Source organism: Alternaria viburni (genome assembly GCF_023758015.1).
Source record: "Alternaria viburni strain BMP 2772 chromosome Unknown scaffold_40, whole genome shotgun sequence".
NCBI lineage: Eukaryota > Fungi > Ascomycota > Dothideomycetes > Pleosporales > Pleosporaceae > Alternaria > Alternaria viburni.
Genome location: NW_026055809.1, coordinates 18,055 through 39,767, shown reverse-complemented (window position 1 = coordinate 39,767; position 21,713 = coordinate 18,055). Strand labels below are relative to the sequence as shown.

Genomic DNA, 21,713 nt, shown 5'->3' with positions numbered 1-21,713 from the left:
CTCCCTTCCGCCTCCTCCCTTCCGCCTCCTCCCTTCCGCCTCCACTTCCATTCCTGTCCATTGCCTACCCTCCCAAGTACCCCAGTTATTTCTCAGCCCGTCACAGGCGCCCATCTATTTCCCGTTTTCCTTCGTTGCCTTGGGCCATTTTTCCTACGATAAAGGGTCCAAGAATCGTCGTCACTCTACATCCGACCCAACACGCCCCTCACACTCCCTTGCAGGACCTGGTTCCCCCTCACGCTAATCTCACCAATACCAGTATCGCCCCCGGAGCCACCGTTGAGCCAGCGCTGCAGGAGCGCGTTGCTCTCCATAGGCTTGATATTCTGGGCCGCTGTACCGACTGTGACGTGCGCGGTAGGATTGACAGTCGTGAAGAGCAACTCCTCTGTCGTTGTACCCGCCGCACTGTCGATTTGAAGGGAACTAGAGCCGTTCAGACGTACAACGAAGCACATGATGCGGTCGTCCCATACGATTCGCTCCATTTGTACGTCGCACTTTCCTAGTTCTGGCTCCCAGGTACCTGTGGCGTTGGTTCGCTGTGCGGATTCGTGGAGTTTGCTGAGTTTATCCCAGTATCCCTGGTTTTGAGACGCAGACGCGCGGTGGATGAGGGTGACGTGGAATTCGTTTTGGACGCGCTTGTTTTGCTTGAGTTGCTTGTACATGCTTGCGGTGTTTGCGTCCTTGTCTCTGAATAAGGATTCGAGGATCGCGTTGATGCGGCCGGGGTCGAGGCGGACGGAGAAGTACTCCATGCGTGGCGCTTTCTTTGGCTTGGGCGCGGGCTGATTTTGCTGGTTGTGGGCTGCTCGTTGACCGTTCTGCGGGTTCTGGTTGCCTCGCTGGTTCTTGTTGCCTTGGGACAGATCCATCTTAAAGTCTGGTGTGTAGTCGTTCATGGCCCATTGGATGGCAGCGTCCATGTCGGGGTCCGTCGGCATTTCCTTACCGGCGAACAGGGCTGGGTAGGTCTCGAACATCTTTGCGATGATCGTCTCGAGGTTCTCGCGCGAGTCGACCGTAGGGTCGAGGTCGATGACGAGATCAAATAGATCATCTGGCTTGTCTGAAGGGTCGACTGGTTGGAAGCGATGCATGAAGCCTTCCATGATGTCGACAATCTCGCCCCTGCCTTTCGAGCCTGCTTGGATCGTCTGATGGTTGTCTCCGCGATCGAGCACGCGCTTTTGTGTTGCTTGTCGAATACGGTCGTAGTTGGATCGATCGTGCACATAGTGTAGTGCGACGAACCGGGCATCGGGAACGGTCTTGGAGATATCGTTGATGATCTGGTCGCGCTCGCGCTTTTGGTGGTTGTTGCGATCCGCAATGACGACAGGATTTGTGACGAGCATTGAGGAGATGGTGTCAGCGAAGATTTGACCGCGACCCTTCTTCGCTTTGACGTTGTCGTTCTGGAAGTGGCCCCAACCGAACAACTTTACCAAAGCGAGTGCCAACGTTGTCTTTCCGCATCCGATAGTCGCAATTGGGACAAGCACAATATTCCGGTCTGCCTTCTTGCTCTCGACAGGCCCGTTCAGTTGTTCCTGCCGGATAATATCCGCACCGGTTGTTCCGCGAAACTTGAGGAAGTCGTCGCGCATCTTAATTATGCCGTGGTTCGCGTTGTATTGTTTGGCTAGACCTTGGTTCTGGGCAAACTGGCGGCGAGCAAAGTCCAAATACTCCTTGGTAATGGCCTCGTGCTTCTTGTACCGTGGTGGCTTGCCAGCGATCAAAGCTCTGGTGCACTCACGCCACTGCCGGTACATGAGATATGGCTCCTCGAACTTGTACTTGAAGAACCAATCCACATACGGCGCACCCTCGGTCTCGCGCGCCTGGCACCGGATGACGAAGCCTTCTGTGTCGCGGCCTTCGTAGTTGCCCGTCTCAGCGACTTTGTCCAGGAACTTCTTAACCTCTTTGACGTCGTTCTCCATAACGTATGTGACCTTCCGCATGCCCCACTCCTCCGCGAACTTGTCTACCAGGTGGCCAGGGTATGTCGCGAACTCGGGTAGGTTGAGGTTTATGCCGTGGACGTAGAGACCAGCTTGCTCCGGGGTGTATGCTAGGACGTGCTCTTCGAAGTCGTCGTCGCACAGCTCAGCCACCAATGTCGCGTTCAGGGATCGGAGTGTGCGGGCGAGGTCCTCCTTCCTCTTTCCAACCGTCGCAACATGGCGCTCGACCCACTTCTCACCTGCCATGGCATGGCTGAGCTCTTCGCCTCGGGGGCCGGTGGAGTGCTTGCTGCACACCAACAATGTGCCATCATCGAGGCCGGATATGAAGATGATGCAGCCGTTCTCCTTGACGCTCAGCTCGTACGGGCCCTGAGTGTGTTGCTCCACGTTTTTCCATTGAGTCTTCGGGACCTCGCCGTGGTTGAAGAACTTGTCGTAGCCTCGTGTGGCGATCTCGTAGTTGCCGTCGCGGTTCTTGTACGTGAAGAGACCTCGTGCGTATGTGGGGAGGTTTGCTTTCTTGTAGTCCCACTCGTTCATCTTCCACGAGTCGACGGTGCGGCCATTGGGGAGCGGGAACGTGTGCTTCTTGACGGAGAAGCCGCCCTTGCCCTTCTTGCCCTGGTGCGCCTCGAGGGTGTGGACCAGCTCGGTGATCTCCTTCGGGTCTTGGGGCGCATACGGTGCTTGGTCGCGGTGCGCCATGATGGCCGTCGATCGGAAGGACCGTGGAAACGTGGGGGAGGTTCGAGTAGCGCTTCGCAATGGACAGTATATCTGTGGGAGAGGCGAATGTAAGCGAAAGGTGGTGGGTGGTGCAGTGCAAAGGCGCGGGAGCGGGGAGAATGAAATAAGACGAGCGAGCATTCGGTCAGGCAGCAAGCAAAAAGTCGAGACAAGGTGCGCAGCAACGATGAGTCAACAAAACAAGCACGGCAAGGGCGTTTCTCACCAGAGCTGCGCTGCAAGGACAATCATTAAAAGGGCGTCAACACGGCGCAGTCGCGTTGAGGTCAGTCTGGAGTCATTGCGACAAATCTGTGTCCAAACAGCGATGAGATCACTCGCCCGCCTGTGGCTGTGGCAGGGGCTGACTCCCGCGGGGTCAACGCCGCCTAACCCGTTTGAGCAGCATCCCATTCCTTCACATCGCATTTACGCACTTGCATATGTCTGTATGCACAACCCTGGTCGATTACTATCAAAAGCTACAAAGGATTTACCGAAAGATCCACGGACCCGCCGCTGCATGTCGCTCCCGATATCTGCTTATCGAATCCTAACTGTGCCGCATTATAGCTTCTTTACACCTTCAGCCAAGATCTTCTCAACCTCGTCCTTGTGCTTCGAGAAGTTGTCCACGAGGTTGTCCCTGTCATTCAATTAGCCTCATCCCATTGTCTCTCTCTTGACTACTCAATACATACCACATCTTCGGGTCGTGCTCGTGCTTCTTCTTGCTGTTCCACGCCCAGTCGGTGATAGTGAACATCCTCGAGCTCTCCATCATGAACGCGACGGCGCCCTTGGAGATCTGCATCTCCGGCGGTGGGGCTGCACTTGCCGCCTTAAACTCTTCATAAGCGACACCGTGGGGTACGAAACCGCACTCGAAGCTGATGCCTCCCGGTTGGAACTCATCCGAGCGTCCTGCGTATTCGCCATAGATCAGACCCATGAGCTCAGATGCTCCGTTACGGTGGTAGTAAGGCGGTCGGTAAGCTATTTTTCGTTAGCTTCTCCGGCGCATGCAAAGTCTCGAGCACATACTGTGTGAAGCCACATCCCAGCGCGGGCTGAAGATCAAGAAGTCTGCAAGCGGCGCCGCGGGGTCGCGCGAAGGTGCGGTAATGACGCAGAAGATGGATGGATCGATGTGGTCAACCGAAATCGAACCGACGTTGACGAACTTGGTCAAATCGTACTTGTACGGCACGTAGTTTCCATGCCACGCAACGACATCAAACGGTGAGTGCTCCTGCTTGCTGACGAAGAACTTGCCAGCGAGCTTGTACACAATCTCCCACGACTCTTGCTCAATCTCGTACTTCGCGACCGGGTGCAAAAAGTCCCGAGCGTTAGCAAGTCCGTTCGCGCCGAGAGGACCGAGTTCAGGGAGTTGGAACTGCGAGCCCCAGATTTCGAGAATGTAACCCCGCGTAGGTCCTTCAACCTTGACTCTGAATCGCTGTCCTCGCTGGATGACGCAAATCTCGCCTGGCTGCACATACATAGGCCCAAACTCGGTCTGAATGTCCAAGGCTCCTAGCTGGGGCACAATCAAGAAATCACCGTCCGAGTTCACCGCTGCTCTCTTGTTCATGCTCGCATTGCAGAGGTACGTGTGAACAGCTAGGCCTTCGCGGAGTGTTGGGTCGCCAGAGCCAGCGATACTCTTAAGACCAGAGATGAAGTCAACATCGCCATCTGTCGGGGTATCGAACGGAAGCCATGCTAGCTGTGTGGGCGAAACATGAACGCGCTTGTTCACGGGGAGGTAGTTTGACTCGGTATCTTCGTTATCGGGGAGGTCGGTCTAGAAGTTTGTCAGCAAATGAGACAAATGATCAAACGTCGTTTCGATGCGCTATCGATCTGACTGCGCGATCGGTCAAAGCGCGTAGCCGAAGTCCAGGAAAAGAGTCCTTACAAATCCTTGGTGCGCAACGGCCGGACGCGCCCTATATAGGTAGGCCTAATCAAGATGTCAGCATCGATATACCCCCCTTCAAACAGGGTACTGACCTTCTTGTTCAGATGTCTGGGAGCGACGAAAGAGGAACCGGTCATCTGCTCCGCATACAGTCCGAATCTGACGCTTCTGGGGTTGTTCTGGCCTTTTGGAACAGTTCCTAGAACAGATCGGTCAATTTCTCGTCGCATATCTCGGATGTACACGGCCCTCACCTGGCACTGCTTCTGATTCGAAGCTGTTGCCGAACCCAGATTGGTACTGTAGGGCGCACGTCAGCAGCGAACTCCAAGATGTCGAGCTGTAGGTGTCAGCTCACCTCATATGGATCATTCTTCCTCGTGCCGAAGGAAGGTATCGCTCCGTCCTTCTGCGTCTCCGCCCAGTGGAAGATATTCTGGTACTCCTTTGGATCTTTGAGCTGTTCCGGCATGATGACGCGATCGTTGTGACCGTTCAGTGAAGGTACTGTATGAGATCGGTGTGAGACTAATAGATTAGACTGAAAGACTAGACGCAGATATGCTGTGCGATAGATGATGTTCGAACGAGAGCTTGGTAGACCAGAAAGTCCCGCGTCAAAAGAAGAATGGCATTGTGTTCCTGCGACCCCACACTTGCTCGACCCCACAATCTCGCGTCGCAGGAAGCCGCATCGTGCATAGCAATTCCGGTGACCGAGTTCCCATTCCTGGTAATCCTTTCGGGAATCGTCCAATCAGCGATGGCACCGACACCAGCGGAGGTGAGCACTCGTCGTCATGCCCAGCTGTCAGCGCCGACGAGGTTGGTTTGAGCGTGAAGATGCGCAACTGCCGATGAGGGTCGAAGAGGGGTAGCTCCACGGACTTGCGACGCCGGGAAAGAGCGGACTTCATGCCACGCCGATTCGCTGCTAGTATGTGGCAGTGGAGCTGTGGGTATGATTGTAAAGGCTCGAGTAAGAAAGTAGTCAGCATTTCTGGATGTACGAGTGAGAGTCGTTGGGTGGATGAAGAAGCCCGAGTCGTGATTTGGAGTTGTGCTCAACACCAAAGGCGTATACTTTCTACTTCGTGACTACGCAGGAAGCGCGTTGCCAGGCTCATGCGCGTTTCTCGTAGATACCATCGTTTATAATATTGAAGTTGCATCAAGGCAACGCATCTATTTCGAAAGGCCATGTGCGCGCGTGCAAGACTTAACGTGCTGTAGTTGTCGCGACCGTGAACCCACTGCATTACCACGTGTCATGTCCTGATACTCAATAACCTCATTACCAGAGACACGCCGCGCAACCTCACTCAGTCAGCCTCAGTCATAAAATATCGTCGCATACCTTTCCGCATCCTCCACATCTCAGCACTCCAAAACAAGGCCACCAACTGCCCCTCACACCCTCAACACCTCGATCCTTCCCGTTCCATCCATCCCACTCCTTCTCCAGCTCTTCTCAGACGTCCAGCCCAGAAACGTCAACGCCACAATAAATCCGCTGTCAGCCCTATACCGGCGAGGTCTCGTACGACATCAGTCCCGCGAACGGACCTCGCCTATGCGCGGCACGACGATGGCGATCGAAAGCTGAAATGCCAGCCTTACCCGTCGTAACACACATCTGATCTCGCAGATACTACCTATGCGATTTCGAAACGAGAGACGACGCAAACTCGCGTGTCGCAGTATAGCTGAACTCGCAGCAAGTATGATCGTCCTCATTCAGACAGCGCTGATAGATTACTGAACGTGGCGAGACCTTCCTCAGCATACTTCGCTAGCAAACACCCAAAGCAGCAGCATGGGGAAGGACGCTCGAGTATTGACAGTCCCAATGCGTAATCTCACCAAGGTGAAGCGAGTCTTGTCCGACAAGGCGAAGCGACTCCGCGCCTATCGGCATCAGCAAAGGTAAGCACCTTCTTCGCTGCTGTTACGCGTCTATCGCATGATTACACTCTTACAACATCCAAAACCATGCGTCCATACGCACACAGCAAACCAAAGCCACACTCGCCCATCTCGCCTCACGATGCCAAACGCGATCTGCGCCACAAAAGGCCCGAATGATCAACGGAGCCCACCTCCGAATCCTCAAACCCAACCGCACCTGATATCAACTAAAATCAAGATATCAGACGTCTCTCAGATTGAACAATAGAAACCGCACACCTCCCTCGGCACCCAATACCGAAATCTTACTTTACCCATTCCAGGCCCAGCCCTTGATATCACCATAATAGCTTGCTGCTGTAAACTTTCGGAGCCAGAGCGGAAATCATGTCGTCATTACCCTCACGGGCTCCTCTCATCTCACACACACACCTCTCTGACCGCTCATTCATCGCGAACCAAACTTTTGCTTCTTCCTTTGTCAACGACACCACAGGCTAGTCTTTCATAGTACGTCCAGGTGCAGAATCGGAACCGCGATTCGCGCCCAATAAAGACAGTAGTGGTGGCCCCCATCTGTTCATGCCCATGCCTCTGTTAGTCGCAATCTTGACCGCCTCGCCCGCCTCGCGCAATAACCTTGGTACACCATCTATCTAGGCCCACGCCTTAGTCGCTTTCCTATTTTGCAAGTAATGCGCCCAGCGGCCACCAGCGCTGCGACCTGCATACCGTGCTTTGAGAGCAAACGACCCGACCCTGTTGCACGTTGTTGTGGCGGTTGGCGTGCAGACGGAGGTGCGTAAGCGCCCATGCTTGCATGCGCAATGCAGGCGATGCGGGGTATCCCTATCCCTGTACGATGGTCGCCCTCCTCCCAGTCTAGAGAAGGCCATGCCACTACACCACTACGACTCTTCCCTTGATCGCGATAGAACAGCCCGCGCCCAAAACTCGGGTGTATTTCTGTCGTGCAGGTATGTAGATCACGAGGCCTTTTTTTCTTTCCTCTTCATCAAAGACAGTCAGTCATCCCATCTAGACTTGTCCCGCTAGGATGAACCCTGGATCACTATCGCTTCGTTAAACTTGCCTCGCTTTCGCATCATCTCTCCTTGCATTTACAGTTCCAAGGTCTGGTAGTGTTCTCGGAGTAAAACCAGGACTAGGGCTGTTCAGTCGGGTGATTGCAGCATGATTGCATGATTTGCAGCATGCGAACATATCGCGTATCGCGCGAACGAACGTAAACCGCGCAACAAGGGAGTTGGGAATAAGTCATGTACGCAGGAGAGGCGTAGGCGGTGTCAAATACGCAACCAACCTGCTTTCTGTCTAAACCTAAACCAGTGCGCAGCCACTATGACTATGCTGCTTTCTAACTGTGATGGCGCGATGCAACAACAACCCAACTAGTTAGTAACGCGCAAGATGGTGTCAGAGCCGTTCGCAGCGTGCGCCTTTCTGTCTGCACGCTTGGCGAGCTTGCAAACGGACGGCGCATCCTCGGGATGGACCCTGTTCTTTGGGGTTGATCTTCGATCGACACTCTGCGCCTGCCTTTTGACGTACACACCCACGCAGTAACTTCCCTTCCGTTCGCAGCGCCGATCCGACCTTGTTGCTGATCGGTGCGAACTTACGACTCGTACGAACTGGCGTAGTCAAGGATAGAGCCAGTCGGATTTAACAATCCTGTGCTGGGAAGGCTAAGGCTGGGCTGGCGTTTGTAGTGAACTTCGCCACGAGGTTGGATACAGTGCATGATCAACATTTACATCCGAGGGGCTGATTTAACGCATTCTGGTAGGCGGCCCATGTGAGACACCACGACCTCCAGTCAAGTCAGTCACTCCCTCACACGTCTGGCTCGGGAGGCGGAACTGCAAGTATCAAGTATATTGAACAGGTTTGGTGGAGTCAACAACATGTCGGAAAGTCGGCTTGGAAATGCACATGTGGCGATAGGCCTGTAGCTAGTGTATGAAACGATGAAACGCTGCTTGAACGCCGCACTAGCTGCGCAGTCTATGCCCAGTTCTGAAGCTCGCGACGTTTGGTGTGGCACATCTTTGCGAGCCGACCGATCAATCAGAGAGCGCGAGTGGGAGGCGTGGAGAGAGCAACGCGTGCGTGACTACGCAACGTGATGGGCTTAGAAGAAGCATATCGGATGCATCCTGGTAGATGAGTCTTTTTCGCGTCGAGGCAATATACTGCTCTGGCAGACATGATGATGATATTCTTGACGCGCGTTGCGTCGACCTACTTGTATGTACAGAACAACATAGCCACGATGGCCAAGACAGCATTCGTAATGCACAGATCAATGAACTCAGTCGTTCATCCAAGCTGTCACACGGTTCGCGCCAAAGCGTCCTGCAAACCGCAGACCCGTGGAGCCCATTGGGAAATACGAGACGATGTACCATAATAGACATACTAGTTGGGCGATAGCCGCAACGAAGGTCAAGATGGTGCTGTGGAGCTAGTCACGCGGACAGTGTCAGTAAACACAAACTATGGGGACGATAATCGATAAGGGAGGCGTGGGGGCTCGCTCTCGGGCAGCCATGAACAAGGGTCGACATGTAGCAGGGATTAATGTACTGGGGTAGGAACTTGAACTTACACCTAGAGAGAAGAAGAGTGTGAGGGCGATGCTGCCGAAGTAAGCAGCAGTGAACGGAAGCCTCGGACCAGAAATGAGGTGCTGAACTGATATTTTGTCAGCGACGGTAGTGGTGGGCTCGGATAATGAGGCTGCTTACCGTATTGCATAGGGCCCATGAGGACACCCCAAGCTGCCAAAAAGAGAACGCTTCCCATGGACCATCTGCAATCAGGCCATGGATGTTAGCGCTAACGTTCTTCAGGTGATGTGCATACGACTTGGCGTGGCAGAGTCTGGACTAGGTGAAGGTTGTCTGCACCCTGCAGCGCGCCGAACCTTGGACCCGCATGATCGCTACAGAGGGTCCAGCGCCGATCTCTGGTGGCTAGAGAGTCAAGCGACTGGATTCGTGCAGGCTAACGTCCGCAGTCGGTGAGCGGAAGATGCGATCCTTGACATTGCAGATTGCATGAGTTCGCATAGCCGTGCCGAAGGACGTATGCAGTATGTGTCACTGCCTATCCGCCTTGTATGATCTCACCACTGGCGAGAAGGCTGCATGCAGGGCGCCTTTGGCTGGATACGAGGCAACAGGAGAGCTGAGGACTTACAAAATGGCAAACTTGCGCGGCCTGAGCAGAAAGACAGGCGTGAACATCAGGCCAATACAAGTAGCAAACATTGCCAAGGCAGCAATGAGCAGTCCACCAAACACGAGCAATCGGTCCCACCGACTCACTGCAGGTATGGGTTAGCGGACGTAAACATGAGTCAAAGGTGTGTGCAATGCGAGGGTCCTGCATCCGAAGTGGTAACGCAGGAACTCCCTTCTGTCACATTGTCGGTCGTCGCGCGGCCGGGTACGGTTCGCAGGCAGATGACACGTTGATGCCTGTGGATTTATGGACATCTCCCCAACTAGAGGGATGCGCATTTCAAGAATGCCATCTGACAAAACATGGAAGGAAGACAAAGAACCATGGCGGTGCAGGTGAAACTAGCCCCGACCGTTGTCGTCTGATGACATCACGCGCCACAGCTATAGTGGGAGGGGTCGTAGCAGTAGGGTATATCTCAGATAAAGTGGAGATGGGGAGCGAGAGAGACGCGTAAGGAAGGTGGACGTGTTTCGCCACAGGATGCAATGGAAGGCGTAGACTTACGCGCAAACCACCCCTCTTCCTCCTCTCTGCGGGTAGGCGCTGGGAGAGGGGCGCCAGGGTTGCCCTCTGTTATGGGGAGTCGGACATAGCCTCCCTCGCCGAAGGGATTCAGGTTCTGGATGCGGCCCAGGAAAGAGGGCGGCGCGGTGTTGATGGGCGCGTCTGCCTCTCTCCTGCTCCAGCCGAGCGAGTTCATCGAGTCGCGGAAGGAAGCGGAGGCCATGTTGGAGGTGAACACGAGGTGCTAGCGGATCGCAGTATGCCCAGGTGTGAGGGAGAGTATCGTCTGGGCGTTAGTCGGGAGAAGCTTTGGTCGAAGCCGCAGCAGGCGACACAAAGAGCCGTGGAGGTGCGAGTCTTGGTACGGCTAGCAGATAGCGGCCGTCGACCCTGGCTGGTGTATGTGTAGCTGCCTGGGCCCCGCTGCGGTGAGTGGCTTGGGCGCGTCGTGGGAGGGCACAGCAGCGGTTTGTTCGATTCGGTGCCACTGCTGCTACTGCGAAGACGGACCGGAGGATTTCGTGCAGATGATCGACCTGCGGTGTAGGAGGCAGACGGCCAATGGCAGATGTCAGACAGGCGTCTCAGATGGGACGACGGATGGGCGAGGCTTGTGACGAGGCCGCAGAGGGTGCGAAGGTGTAGCGGAAGGAGCGAAGGACCGGGGGGCGGCTGCGGCGCGTGTGATTGGGCGGCGGGGGACGCAGAGCAGGAAGGAACTCTCCGGCGTGTCGTATGCGATCCGCCTAGTCGTCGTGGTGGAGGGTGAAAGTGAAGGGCATGGAGAGTCTAGCGTCGCCTCGGTGCTCTAGCGACTAGCGCGAGATCGTCTCCCGCTGCCATGAGCCTAGCAAGCATCAAGGACCATGGCCTGGAGAACCACACACACTCTCGGCCAGGTCGGCCATGGCTGCCCTGGACTGTCGACAATGGATGACGCTTGACAGGAGCCCGAAGCCCTTTAGTGAGTCACATTGCGCGCCCTCACCCAGCGCTGCGTAGAAACCGGGTAGCTGAGACAAGATTACCTCGTTCGTGACCAAAAGAGGCCACACCTTGCTGCCGGGGTGGGCGCAGGACCGGGGTGGGCAACAGGCAGAGCCACACTCAGCGTAAGGCGGGTGAGAGATGGCGAAGAGCCGCCAGAGCAGCGAGGTGTATATTATGCGGCCGTGCCGCGTCTCTACCTGTCCAATAATTTCCCTCTCACGACATACTCAGTGTATGTCTACCTGTGGAGTACTCATCACTATATCTGCGGACCACCGCGGGCCGAGCTTCCCTCCACCTCTCCACGACGCCCTCATCTCCGTACGCCTATTCCGTACGCCTATCTCTGTACGCCGCCGCACGTCATCCCCATCTTACGCACCACCGCAGCGGCATCGTCTCGGCGCGCCGTGCTACTCTCTGCCGTTCCCAAGCCCTCGCCCTCGCTGGCTGCGATCCGCGTCAAACAGGCTGATTCGCCATTGCCCATAGCCGCTTGGCGCGCGCACTAGCACCACCACCTCTCTGACCGCCTTCCGGCTTAGGGCCCTCCCACACCGACGCCTCGCTTCAGCTGCCCCGTCGTCGCTCAAGAGAGAGAGAGCCGCTGCAGCCAGCGCAATATCCTCAGCCTGTGCCGCAGACTGTTGCCAAACAAACGCACGGCAGCCCGCCTACCACGCTCTGCTCCACCACGACCAGGCACATCCCACCCTTGATCCCTCCCCGCCATATCCCCCGACTTCCTTCTCCATATCCCACCTCCGCTATTTTACCCACCACCACGCCCGTCGCACCAGGCCTCTTACTGCAAGACGACATAGTTGCCACTCGACCAGCACCTCACCTCTCCATTGCTGCCGCCCTCGACCACCAAGGCAAACCTCTTTGTCCCATCCCACGCCGCTGCATCCAGACCACGACCTCCACCACCACCCTCGACGACCAAGTTTGCTGCCCGTGAACCGCCGCAGCTATCCGTCGGAGCGACCTCACTCCTTCTCTCCGCGACCGAGAGACCGAGTGTTGCAGGTGCATCCCATTGCGCCTTCCTTCAGTTCCGAGGTGAGTCAACGTCCGGCTGCTCTTTCCTTTACCACCGCCTCTCCCACTCCACCGCACCTCGCTTCGGCCTGCGTCGTCAAGACCACGCCAGCCATACCGCGGCCGTGTGTGACGGTTTCGCTGCTTTTGTCCCCTGTACCACCATCCCCACAGCGCCGGGCTACTGCACGGCTGTCGTCCGCCGTCGCTCGCCTCGCGGGTTACCTCGCTGTGCGCCACACTCATGCAACCAACCCTTCAACCGCCCAACACTTCAGACTGCTGGACTGTGCGCTGACATATGCTCTCAGTTCGATCCCGGAACACAGCTCCGAGTTCCCTCACTCCCCCACAACCACCTCCACGCCAGCAGACCCGAACCGGTGAGCCATACTTCCCAGAACGACAACTCTTGCATACAGAACATGGCACTAACGTCTTCTGCGCAGACAAACACTAGCCTCCTCTGCCCCAGATCAGAGGCTTGCTCGTCCCTATCAGGCGTCACTAGCCAGGCCTCTCAGCTTGCTCGCACTGTCCTTGTGCACACCAGATAGCAAGCATCTGCCAGGGTCCTTATAGCGACACAGACCGCCTCGTGCTGCAATCATCCTGCAAGCTGCGAGCGCGATCCTTAGTCACTTGCTTAGATCGACGACAGATCGTTTCAGATCATACACATCCACATTCCTGGAATACTGCAACCCACAGTAATGCCAAAGCCTAGTAAGTACGCCTTTGTGACGTCCCCCACTCTGCACCGTCATGAGAACGGCGCTAGAGTGCTTCCATTTCCTATATCAGACTCTCCTCTCTCCTCCCCTTCCCCGCACTTCCTCTTCCGTCATTTCCAACGTCAATTTCTATCATGTACTACGAGACCATACTGACTGTCCCTCAAGCGGACGCTCTCTTCACTCCTCCCTCTTCCTACTCTCCTCAAAAGCCGATTGCGAGGCTGGACCTTGGCTTCGACTCTCCCTCTGACGACGTGCTAGACGCTGATATCTTCAACATGACTGGCACAGGATCACCTCAACCATACATCAAAGAAGAAGTCGACGAGATGTCTTTCAACCAACGCTTCCTCGGTCACAACGGCCTTGACATGAACCACCAATACGCTAACGCTCAGTTCGCTGGGCACGAGAATGCCAATGGCATCAACCCCTCTGAGCTCAACATGAGCGGGAGCATGATGGGCAACCACTTCGCCGGCAACAGCTACATGCAGGGCGGAGCAGGGATTGCTGACGACGAACTTGCCGAGTCACTTGGCACTTTCGAACAACAACCAGCCTTCAACAACTTTGCCCAAGAGCAGGCTGGCCAGCAAGACTACTACCACAGTCACACCAACAACCCAAATATGAACCAGGTCTACTCAAACACCCCAGACGACCTGCCTATCCACAGCCCTTTCAACCACCCTGGCAACTTCGACTTCAACCAGTACCAATCAGTACCACAGAGGATGAACTTCCCTGGCAGCATGCCCAGTGGATCCATGCGCCAGCGTATCACCATGAGCCGGACTGGTTCTGACAGCCGTGCTCCCATGTCACCAAAGACCCCTGCCATGGCTGGTCTCCACCTCGGCACGCCAGACTCTGGTAACTTTACTCAGCCAATCATGACCAACATGCACCGCCATCAAAAGAGCGTGTCTGGCCAGTGGGACGGCACTCCCGGAAGTGCGCACTCATGGATTGACTCGCCCACCGCGTCACCCCACCAGGGTACCATGCACCACCAGCAGATCACCGATGTCCTGCATTCCGGCAAGCACAACTCACTACCCGCCAAGGTCGATATTGGCCAGAACGCAGACGCTAAGAAGCGCCGGCGTCGGGAGTCTCACAACTTGGTCGAGCGTCGCCGACGGGACAACATCAACGAGCGCATTCACGACTTGTCTCGTCTTGTACCTCAGCATCGCCTCGAGGACGAGAAGATCCGCAAGCACATCAACAACAATGGCCCCTTGTCACCTACCATGGGCGCCACCGGCATGTCGCCTCCACAAGCAACGTCACTTCTCGCTGGTGGCAATGGAAGGCGGGCCGCTGGTAACATTACACAGGGATTGCCCATCGAGGAGAAGGACAAGGGCCCGAACAAGGGTGACATTCTCAACGGTGCTGTCAGCTGGACTCGCGATCTCATGTGGATGCTGTCCAAGAAGCTTCAAGAGTGTGACGAGCTAGCTGCACGACTTCAACAAGCCACTGGCGAGGAGTGGGTCACCGAACAGACTGAAGACGAGAAGCGCATGAAGACCGAGATCCTCGAGGCTCTTGAGAAGAACGGCTCGGGTACCTTCCGATACTCGCGAGGCCCTGGCTCCGGACTCCGAGTGCCCAAGCACACCAACTTGGCCGGTGAACCTATCAGCGGCGCATCTCCACAGAGTCTTAGCCCAGGCATGCAGAGTACCGGTAGCGGATCTGGATCGAACCAGCAGCAGTACTGGTCCAGTCTCAAAGAGGAGGATGAGTACGGCATGGACATGAACTGATCCAAAGCCTACTAGCTGTCTCTGTTCTTCCGGCCTTTCCATCTCGTTGTCGATTCCTTCACTATGATACCCCGCGATACCCCGCACCCGTTCCTGCATCCTGCTTGATGCATACGCTAGAGCTGCTACAATGAGGCTAAAGACACCTCACATCGGTCGACCGTTCCTCGGCATGTCGTCGCCCGCGCGCGTACCGTCTCTGCTGGCCAAGGACGGATGAAGCTCTCGCCTGCATCAAAGCACTTCCCATTTCGTTGCATAATATGTTCTACCCCTCCGTGGCACATCATCACCCTGGTTTCCCGCTCCTCATCACCCGAGCTTAGCCTACCAACCGGAGCACGAAGGTCTTCGGCGCTTCGGTATTCGACACTCTCCGTACACGGCGGTCTCTCCTTCTGGCAGCTCTGCGACTCGCTTTCCTTCATCTATTTACATCTTTCTCGCATGTATGTGGCGTGTCACGGTTGTTTACCTGCAGTTTTGCACATCACCACTCTTGTCTTCTTTAATGACGGTTTTGTTTATGGGAGGCACATGTAAGCATGGTCGGCGCGTTTCGGATTGTTGGCGTTCTATGGTGTCAGCACTTATGTTGGTGGGAAGAGAATGATAGATGCAGAAGACGTTCGGATAACGCTTGCTATGGTTACGATGGGCCTATGGGAATTCTTGCTACTGCGCGTTCTGCCTTTCAGTTCATGGGCTCTGACATGGGCCGATTGGTCCCAGATACAATTTCATCTACATCAATAACCCCCGTCTTTCATGCCTTGACAAGTGAGGTGAAGTTGGTCGAGCCGCGGCTCACCCTGTCCATCCGGCGCTGGAGGCGACCGCCACAGTCCTCCCGTCAGGCAGCCAGTGTGCAGGACGAAAAGGTCCACAAAAGCAACATCCCGCATTCCTGCGTCTCTACCACGCCTCTCCCGTGTCTCAGCCTCATAGCATTCACAAGTCTTAGATACGAACGATCCGCCATTGCCGCCGCCTTCACGCAATCTCCAAGATTGCGCAAAGACTGTGATACACGGACTACTTGGTCAGCTAAGCTGTGGCGTCGGCGCCATATGTAGTAGCGCTGGATCTCGTACAACAATACCGTATCTAGGGCTTATGGGAAATTGAGAAAAAAGCAAATCTAGCCCGCCCGCATCTCAACGGCTAACGAAGGCATAGAGAGAAAAAAGCAATTTGCAAAGAACAAGTCCGAAGAACGGCTCCGGATGGTGAGACCGGGTGTTTGGTTGTTTCGGGTGGTGGGGTGAGTCGTGACCGGTGGAGCATGGGGAATGCAGATATGTATGGGTGTGTATGGGTAGTGAGTAAGTAGTACATGCAGGTGACGAGAAGAAGAACAATGACCTGGCTTGGTTGGTTGGTTGGTTAGGTTAGTTGATTGGGTCGGGATCACTTGGACGGGGATGGGAGAGGTTTTGATTGCGCATTCCTATACGTTTGATGCGGACGTGGTTGTTCGGATGAAACGACGGATCACGATGCATCCCATCCATCTCATCCCGTAAGAACAAGAAAGAAAATACGTCAATATCCCGGCTGACATTCCCACCAACCAAACCCTCCCTCGCAATCACCTCATCACAAACCCCATGCCATGCAGTCCGTCCCGACACGAAACACCTATATCATCTCTCCCATATACCCCGTCCTGCGTCCCCGCCATTCCTGCCGGCAGATCACCCCCCATGCTACCCATGCTATAAGCACGCTACGATCGGTCTGCAAAACGGCCTCGGGTCCCGCAGCCAATCAGCTGCGTACGTCCTTACTACGTCCTTCACTCACGATGCAGTGCTATCCAATCGAGGGGGTCCGTGTCCATGGCGAATGGAATATGCGCAATGTGCAGGTAACCGTACTGTATACGCGAGCGGCGAAGGGTTCTGCAAGAAGAGACAAAAGCCGTTGCTACTGGGGGTAGGGTTGGGGTAAAGCAAGGACGTGGAATGGAATGGAATGGAATCAACCGGCGAAGGGGGACCTTGTCGCGATATTGCTACACGATGGCATTGCGTCTACAAGGGGTATAGCCACTTCTCTAACGTTTGACGGAACAAGGAGAGGGGATGGGGGGGCACGATCGGTGTTGAGGGGGTTTTGGTTGTGACATTGCAAGGGAGTCGGCAGGTGGGCTTGGGGTGTTGGGATCGGTACTGACATCTGTTGTGCAACATGCGTACGTACGCACGCTAGTGTGGATAGCTGTGTTATGAGAGTGCTATAGCGAGGTACATTATAGTATGATAGCATGCACAGTTATGCCGTTGTAGTTGCTAGTGCGCATGTTCGGTATAGCTGGCATAACACTGCGCATGCATGCGGATCAGGTTCAGCAAAGGACACCGACGCTTTTTCATCTGGATTCAACCCGTAATTCTCTCGTCGCAAAATGTACACGGTGCCTTGCGCAACGCCAAACCCGCACTCGCCCGTCTCTCACGCCCTCCCACAGGACACTGAAAAGCCCATCTGCCACCGACGTCACAACACGAACCCCCCCGTAGACACAACCACACTGTTTCAGCGGCGGAAACAGCAGTAGCGCGAAAACAAAATGTTCATGGCGCTACCAAAGATGCGCATCGCACATGTTCAGATAGCCGGACTGTTCAGCAGGGAAGATGGGCGTTGAGTAAGTCATCGTGCCCCCATCGGCAGTGTCAGCTAGCCGGCTGTACGACCGTTACACCCCCCGATCTGCAGAGCAGTGCCGTTTCCTAGATCTAGGTTTGCGGGGGATGACTTGCAGGTCTCGGTTGAAGATCGGGTCTGACGGTTGCCACTGCAGGATGACGAGGGATGGTGATCGATGGGGATGTGTAGCGGTGAACAAGGTGTATTTGCGCCGCTATCTTATCGAGGTTCTACAAAGAACGATGTGATTCAGATAGACCTGCAGTGCTATCTGCGCTGCCTTGTCTTTCATCGGATCTGTTGTGGCGCGCCCGGGTATCACCAGTATCCTCGGTGTTTACAACATCTGCCAAGCTGTCATGGGCTTTCCTTGTTGTGTCCAAGTTGCTTGTATTTGTGCCTTTCGCGGAGATGGATGCCAATGCCGATGCCGCCGATCCGACCATCCCCTTGTCTCACTATGTGCTTTGCCGTTCTGGTCCAGGGCATCCTCTCGATGTCACCTGTCGAATCTGCAGTCTCGCTGCAGGGCGCGCATGGGGCGTGCTCACTCATGCGCATGTGTGTCATTTGGCACGTCGAAGGTTTTCGGAAAGAAGAGTGGAGACGTATCCCGAGGGATCTGTGTGAGGCCACGTTCTTCGGATGCTGCCAAACGACTGATCACGAGGACCGCATCCTTCACACGAATAACAACTCAGTATTCTAGGCTCCGCGAGGTTTGTTTTGGCCGTTGGGGTGCGGTGACTGAGATGCATTTGCAGCTGTGGTAGCCGCGTTGGGGCCGTCGCTGTCTTCGCCGAAGCCGAGGTTCTTGAACGAATCCGGGGCCATCAGATTTCTAATGCGGTGATAATGGTCAGCGATATGCTCATCATGCATGGGAAATAATAAGAGCAAGAGGACGGATGCGCGACTCGGCAGATGCTGCCGAAATGGAATGACAGAATGGCATATCAGCGAATGGGACGATAGGCGGCGCAGTATGTTTGTATGACGGTACAGCAATGGCTGATCGAAGTAATCTAGGAAATGGTACGTACCGATCCATGCGACAAGAGAGGTATGACTTGGAGAGGCCGCGGCATTCGGGGTCATTGGTGCCGCGATGCGACTTGATGCATCGGAGATACGAGAGCATGATGTCCTTGCATTCCCCTGTGATGTAGTGTAAGCGGTCTATGCGTATGGATAGCAATAGCGGCGTGGCGTCGAGATGGCTAGGTCGATACGGTATGATGCGGAAGTAAAAGTCAAAGTTCGGGAAGCGTACCGTCGTGGTCGAGAGGGAATGAGCCGCGCTCTGGCCTGAAGTGAAACAATTGTTAGCACAAGGATGTGCAAGATGGGAAGAGGCAGCCATGTTGTCTGAGTACGCAAGGGTCGAGACGAGAAATGCGCATAGAGGGAAGAACTCACGGATTCGGCTTCTGGACCTTTTGCCCAAGTCCGGCGCCTCCAAAGTTGCTCATAGCGGTCGGGAAGTTGCTGAATTCCTTGATTGAATAGATCTCGGGGATCCGTGGGGTAGTGGGTGGGCTGTATGGTCGTGGGGAAGTATGGTGGTGACTGTGATGCTGAGTGAGGGCTGGATAAACTTAGCGCGATCGGCCTCGTTCGGTGGCCAGTGCTGCAACCTCGGGATGACGTGCCTTGTGCATCGCGCTGCAGGGCAGGCCGACATCACGACCTCTGCACCACACTTGCATTCTGTATCCAAACTATCGTGATCAAGTTCAATTCATTGTGCGACGGTAAATTTCGACCCTGCTATGTCTACGTCACTACCGAGAAGGATACTTAGGTAACGTGTACGCGTGCGCAGTTCGGCTCTCCAGCCCATCCCACAATCCATCTCCAACGCGTATCTCAAGAGATCATAATCCTCCCAGTCGTCCCAATCTACGAAATCTATTCCGCACCCTCACCCCCATCCTCAACCTCAGAAGCCTTTGCGTCCTTGCCGAACTTAAGCTTCGCCACCTTCTCAAGGTGATCCAACTGTTTGTCAAACCCCTCGTAGATCTTCTCCATCATCTTGAGATTCCGCATCTCCGCGTGGTATCCCTCCCAGATCTTCTCGATCTTCTTCAGCTCTTGGAGGGCCTCCTCCCGCTTCTCCTCAGGGCTTTGAAGTTCCTGGCGTTCACGCTCTTCCTCGTCGAAGATGTTGGGGCCTTCCTCGTCGTCGAGGCAGCGGGGTCCGTCCCAGCGTGCGCAAAGTGACTTGTCCTCTGCTGTTGGGACGTAGTCGTCCGCTGTTGGGAGGGGGGTTAGCATAATAGGTTGCGGAGCCGCGATGGTAGCTCGTGCTATCGACACAAGATACATACCTATTTTCGGAACTGCGCCTTGCGCACGAGGCCTGCGGTGGTCGTTGTAGACCCATTGCTCGTGTGCGACAGCGGAAGTGGCGAAGAGGCCAGCGACTGCAGCCAGGATGGTGGTGAGCTTCATGGTGTTGAGAAAAGTCGTTGCTGATTTGGGACTTGATATGGTCGGGATTTGAATCGTGACCAAAAGACACTTGATGTGAGGGGATGTGCTTAAGAAAAGAAAGAGATGGGAACGTCGTCATTTTGTAGGAAGATGTGGCCCTGCTGTTTCCTTGGTACCGGGTATCCAAATTTCAGTTCACGGCGAATGGTACTGCAGCATTTTCTAATCGAGCACTTTCCTACACGACGTGCTCGAGCGGGCCAGTCACAAATACTGGTGTTGAAGGAGTCGGGCAAATTTGCGCTGGCTACCACGGGTGTAGTGCTCTTCACTCTCCTACCACCCAAACCTTCCCTCGACATGTTTGCTGGGTTCGGCTTATTCACGCAGGACATCGCGCATACCTTGATCGCATCTAGTGGCGCTGGAATATCTTTGTGCAACCAGCCAGCACGCGATCGTTGACCACAGGTCCTACATTGTCAAGAGTCGCCTGACCGTGGCATGCAATCACACCGCCATATCAGGCAGGCAGCACTTTTACTTCGGGTGCGAACCTTGTGGAGGCATAGGATACTCGGCCTCTCATCGTAAGATGGGTATCAACGAGCCGTATCGTGGCGTTCAGTCACGGAATATCAGCAATTACACACATCGTTGTGAGTATCAAGCGAAGCAACCAACATCGCGATGTCAAATTGATATAACGCGACTACAATAACCCAACACAACCAATAACCTGGCAACTAACGCCAAACACCCCATCATCGAGTACAGTACCGACTGGCATCCATAGGGAATCACGGAAGCAGCCCATCACACCATAGTCTTCTTCCCCCCATACCGCCCATCCCAATTCTCATACCCCCCATACTTCCCCTCGCAATCAGGATTCAGGCCTGCCCCCCTCCAACGTGATAAGCGGATGCGTGCCATGGTAGTCTAGCCTACACACCTCTCATTAGCTTCCCTGGTCTCGAAATCCAAAGAACAAAACCCATTTCGGCTTGGATGATAGATAGGGAAGAACTTACGTAGTAGCAATAACACTCGGACAATTCGTAATCAACCGCCCGTCCCAGTACTCGGAACAGCCGCCGTAGCCGTAGTGGTCTTTGTCATGCTGATGGTGGTTGTGCTTGTGCTTGCGGGGCTCGAGATCTGACGCCATGGTTATGAGCGTCGTGTGCGTTGCGGTGACGACGGGGGCGGCGGTGGTTGTCGGGGCAGGAGCAGAGGCGGCAGAGGCAGCGGTCATGCGCGGCATAGCCGTAAAGTCAGGCGTTGATGGCGCCGCAGGCGTCGGGATCGAAGTGGGGCCGGCGAAGGCAACGGAGGCCAGGGCCAGGGGGAAGGCGATGAAGAGGCCACGCATTTTGGTAGTTTAGTTTGGTTTGACTTGGTGGTGGTGCGGAAAGCTGTTGTGGAGTAGACTGCTTTTGAGGATGGTAAAAAAAGAAGATAGAAGAGAGAGAAGAGATGCGTTATATAGGAAGTATTCGCATAGCAGCAGAAAATTCCACGAAAAGTCAAGCCATGGTTGAGTATTGAGGATTATCAATACCGAAGAGGAATACTTAAGGCTCAACCATGGGATTTCGCGCAGTACTAATGACACCGGTGGATATGAATCGGAGAACTATGGTTCAAGCGAGCATTTTGTTGCACGAAAGAACTAGAGGGGTCGAGGCGCCTCATACATAGAACAAAGTAGAGAGGCCTGCAGCCTACATCGAGTTAAAGTCAC

General features: G+C 54.9%; 6 protein-coding genes across 6 annotated transcripts; 1 reads left to right on the top strand and 5 right to left on the bottom strand.

The window, feature by feature from the left end:
* Nucleotides 1-185: 185 nt before the first annotated feature.
* J4E79_011314 (uncharacterized protein) lies at nucleotides 186-2,687 on the bottom strand (the record flags this gene model as incomplete). The annotated part of the gene is made up of 1 exon (XM_049360144.1): nucleotides 186-2,687. One exon carries the CDS (start codon nucleotides 2,685-2,687, stop codon nucleotides 186-188), a length of 2,502 nt encoding a protein of 833 aa, XP_049205350.1.
* A 588-nt stretch (nucleotides 2,688-3,275) lies between these two features.
* On the bottom strand, nucleotides 3,276-5,107 carry J4E79_011313 (uncharacterized protein; the record flags this gene model as incomplete). The annotated part of the gene is made up of 7 exons (XM_049360143.1): nucleotides 3,276-3,354; nucleotides 3,410-3,704; nucleotides 3,753-4,518; nucleotides 4,633-4,677; nucleotides 4,728-4,834; nucleotides 4,890-4,935; nucleotides 4,994-5,107. 7 exons carry the CDS (start codon nucleotides 5,105-5,107, stop codon nucleotides 3,276-3,278), a joined length of 1,452 nt encoding a protein of 483 aa, XP_049205349.1.
* Nucleotides 5,108-8,878: 3,771 nt separating this feature from the next.
* Nucleotides 8,879-10,543, bottom strand: J4E79_011312 (uncharacterized protein; the record flags this gene model as incomplete). Its single annotated transcript, XM_049360142.1, has 5 exons — nucleotides 8,879-9,031; nucleotides 9,176-9,261; nucleotides 9,315-9,379; nucleotides 9,769-9,895; nucleotides 10,321-10,543. The coding sequence occupies 5 exons, from the start codon at nucleotides 10,541-10,543 to the stop codon at nucleotides 8,879-8,881; spliced, it is 654 nt and encodes a 217-aa protein (XP_049205348.1).
* A 2,679-nt stretch (nucleotides 10,544-13,222) lies between these two features.
* Nucleotides 13,223-14,872, top strand: J4E79_011311 (uncharacterized protein; the record flags this gene model as incomplete). Its single annotated transcript, XM_049360141.1, has 1 exon — nucleotides 13,223-14,872. One exon carries the CDS (start codon nucleotides 13,223-13,225, stop codon nucleotides 14,870-14,872), a length of 1,650 nt encoding a protein of 549 aa, XP_049205347.1.
* Nucleotides 14,873-18,232: 3,360 nt separating this feature from the next.
* Nucleotides 18,233-18,999, bottom strand: COX19 (Cytochrome c oxidase assembly protein cox19; the record flags this gene model as incomplete). The annotated part of the gene is made up of 4 exons (XM_049360140.1): nucleotides 18,233-18,368; nucleotides 18,571-18,685; nucleotides 18,801-18,835; nucleotides 18,947-18,999. 4 exons carry the CDS (start codon nucleotides 18,997-18,999, stop codon nucleotides 18,233-18,235), a joined length of 339 nt encoding a protein of 112 aa, XP_049205346.1.
* A 439-nt stretch (nucleotides 19,000-19,438) lies between these two features.
* On the bottom strand, nucleotides 19,439-19,984 carry J4E79_011309 (uncharacterized protein; the record flags this gene model as incomplete). The annotated part of the gene is made up of 2 exons (XM_049360139.1): nucleotides 19,439-19,785; nucleotides 19,861-19,984. The coding sequence occupies 2 exons, from the start codon at nucleotides 19,982-19,984 to the stop codon at nucleotides 19,439-19,441; spliced, it is 471 nt and encodes a 156-aa protein (XP_049205345.1).
* Nucleotides 19,985-21,713: the final 1,729 nt, after the last annotated feature.